The sequence below is a fragment of the Etheostoma cragini genome, unplaced genomic scaffold (genome assembly GCF_013103735.1).
Source record: "Etheostoma cragini isolate CJK2018 unplaced genomic scaffold, CSU_Ecrag_1.0 ScbMSFa_1134, whole genome shotgun sequence".
Lineage (NCBI taxonomy): Eukaryota > Metazoa > Chordata > Actinopteri > Perciformes > Percidae > Etheostoma > Etheostoma cragini.
In genome coordinates, this window is record NW_023265157.1 from 5,001 (window position 1) to 6,945 (window position 1,945).

Here is a 1,945-nt window from a genome sequence, read left to right on the forward strand (position 1 = left end):
TTTCTTTTTCATTTTTTTCATTTTTTCTTTTCTTTGGTATTTTTAATCTGTTTTTCCATTTTCTCATTTTCTGCATTTTTTCTAAACTTTTTGTCATTTTTTTTGCATTTTCTAAAAATTATTTTTAGCATTTTTAAATTTTTTTTTTTTTAATCTTTTTTATTTTTTAATGATTTCTGTTTTAGAAATATTTTCATATCTACATTTGTAGCCAGAATGACTTTCTGCACTTTTATCATTTTTTGTATTTTATCTGTTTTAGCATTTTTTTTTCCTTTTTTTTGCATTATCTTTTTTTTTACTTTTCTGCATTTTTTTCTTTTTTTTTTTGCATTTTTTTACTTTTTAGCATTTTTTATCTTTTTGAGTATTTTTGTCTTTTTTTTACAATTTTTTAGTATTTTTATCTTTTTTCTTTTCTTTGGTATTTTGTATCTGTTTTAGCGTTGTTTTCTTTTTTGTAATTGTTTTGTAATTTTTTGTAATTCTTTTGCATTTTTTGTATTTTTTAATAATTTCTGTTTTAGAAATATTATCATATCTACATTTAGTTTGTAGCCAGAATGACTTTCTGCACTTTTATCATTTTTTTTGTATTTTTTGTTGCATTTTTTTTTTTTATCATTTTTTTTTTTTTTGCATTATTCATCATTTTTATCTTTTTTTCTGTTTATGCATTTTTGTCTTTTTTTGCATTTTTGTCTTTTTTTGCATTTTTGTCTTTTTTTGTATTTTTATCTTTTATTACATTGTTTATAGATTATTATTAATATTTTAATATGTCATTAATAGATTATTATTAATATTTTATCATCGTATTTGACGGCGGCTGCCGGGGCCAGCTGCCGGCGTGGACCCTGATCCGTACTGACCCGGTCTGCTGGGCGGGGGGGCCCTCGGGCGGCGTGCGCTGGCGGCCCCCCCCCGTGGCGTTGCTGTTGTTGTTGAGCGTGACGCTGCTGGGGGTCCGGTTCAGGTTGAAGGTCCTGGGCCAGCTGTCCTCGGGGCTGGAGGCCAGCAGGCTGCACTGGTCCTCGCTGCAGATGGACATGCGCGCCACGGCGGCGTCCTGCAGGCCGCTGAGGCTGCTGGGAAGTCCCCGCTTCCCGCCGTCGTACGGCTGCGACAGCTCCGCCTCCTCGTCCTGCAGCGAGTGGTTGGGCGAGGACTCGTTGGAGCGCACCCCCGAGTCCGACGAGTCCTTCTTGTCCAACATGGCGTCCGACAGGAAGTCCTTCCCCTTCAGCGCCAGCGAGCCGCCGGCGGGCAGCTTCCCGTCCGGCGCCGTCTTCCCGTCTCTGAGCGGCGGAGCGTTGTCCGACTCCTCCGACTCGTCATCGTCGCTCGTTAGCTTCTGGTAGCGCGGCGCGCCGCCGGGCTTCAGCTGCAGAGGAGGAGGAGAAGAAGAAGAAGAAGAAGAAGAAGAAGAAGGAGAACGGAGAATCATCAAATCAACGTTAAAGAGTTTTCTAAATATTTAGATTTGTAGTTCTAAACGTGGCGGTCGCAGACCTGCAGGACGCCGGGCATCGAACCGCCGGCCCCGGGCAGACCCCCCCTGGCGGCCTTGCTGCTGAGCAGCGCCTTGGAGGACGCGTGGTCCCCCTTCTCGTCCTCCTCCGTGATGGGGTCCAGGGCGTCGCCGTCCGCGGCCTCCGCCCCCCCCGCCTTCCCGCCGGGCCTCTTGGCGAAGGCCTTGCGCCCGTCCTCACCGGCGGGGGGGTCCTTGGCGTCTGAGGTCATGAAGTGTCCGGGCTGCGGCTGCAGGGGCCGGTCGGAGGAGCCCGGATCCACCTGGGCCATCTGGGCGATGTACTCCTGGTACGCGCTGCGGTACTCGTCCTGCTGCTGGTCCGTCAGACGGGAGATGTCCATGGACGACTCCTGGGAGTTCAGACTGCTCAGACTGGGGGCGCGCACGGGGCCACTCTGGGGGGGCAGAGGG

At 46.8% G+C, this 1,945-nt stretch overlaps 1 protein-coding gene across 1 annotated transcript in view; it reads right to left on the bottom strand.

Moving 5' to 3' along the window:
- Positions 1-1,927, bottom strand: part of LOC117939799 (kinase D-interacting substrate of 220 kDa B-like) — a 3,140-nt gene extending 1,213 nt beyond the window's left edge. The window contains exons 1-2 of the mRNA XM_034865245.1: positions 1,513-1,927; positions 873-1,384 (exon numbers count right to left, since the gene is read on the bottom strand). Coding sequence (XP_034721136.1) covers positions 873-1,384; positions 1,513-1,875 — 875 coding nt within the window. The 5' untranslated portion in view covers positions 1,876-1,927. The remainder of the gene's footprint in view (positions 1-872; positions 1,385-1,512) is intronic.
- Between the last annotated feature and the right edge of the window lie 18 nt (positions 1,928-1,945).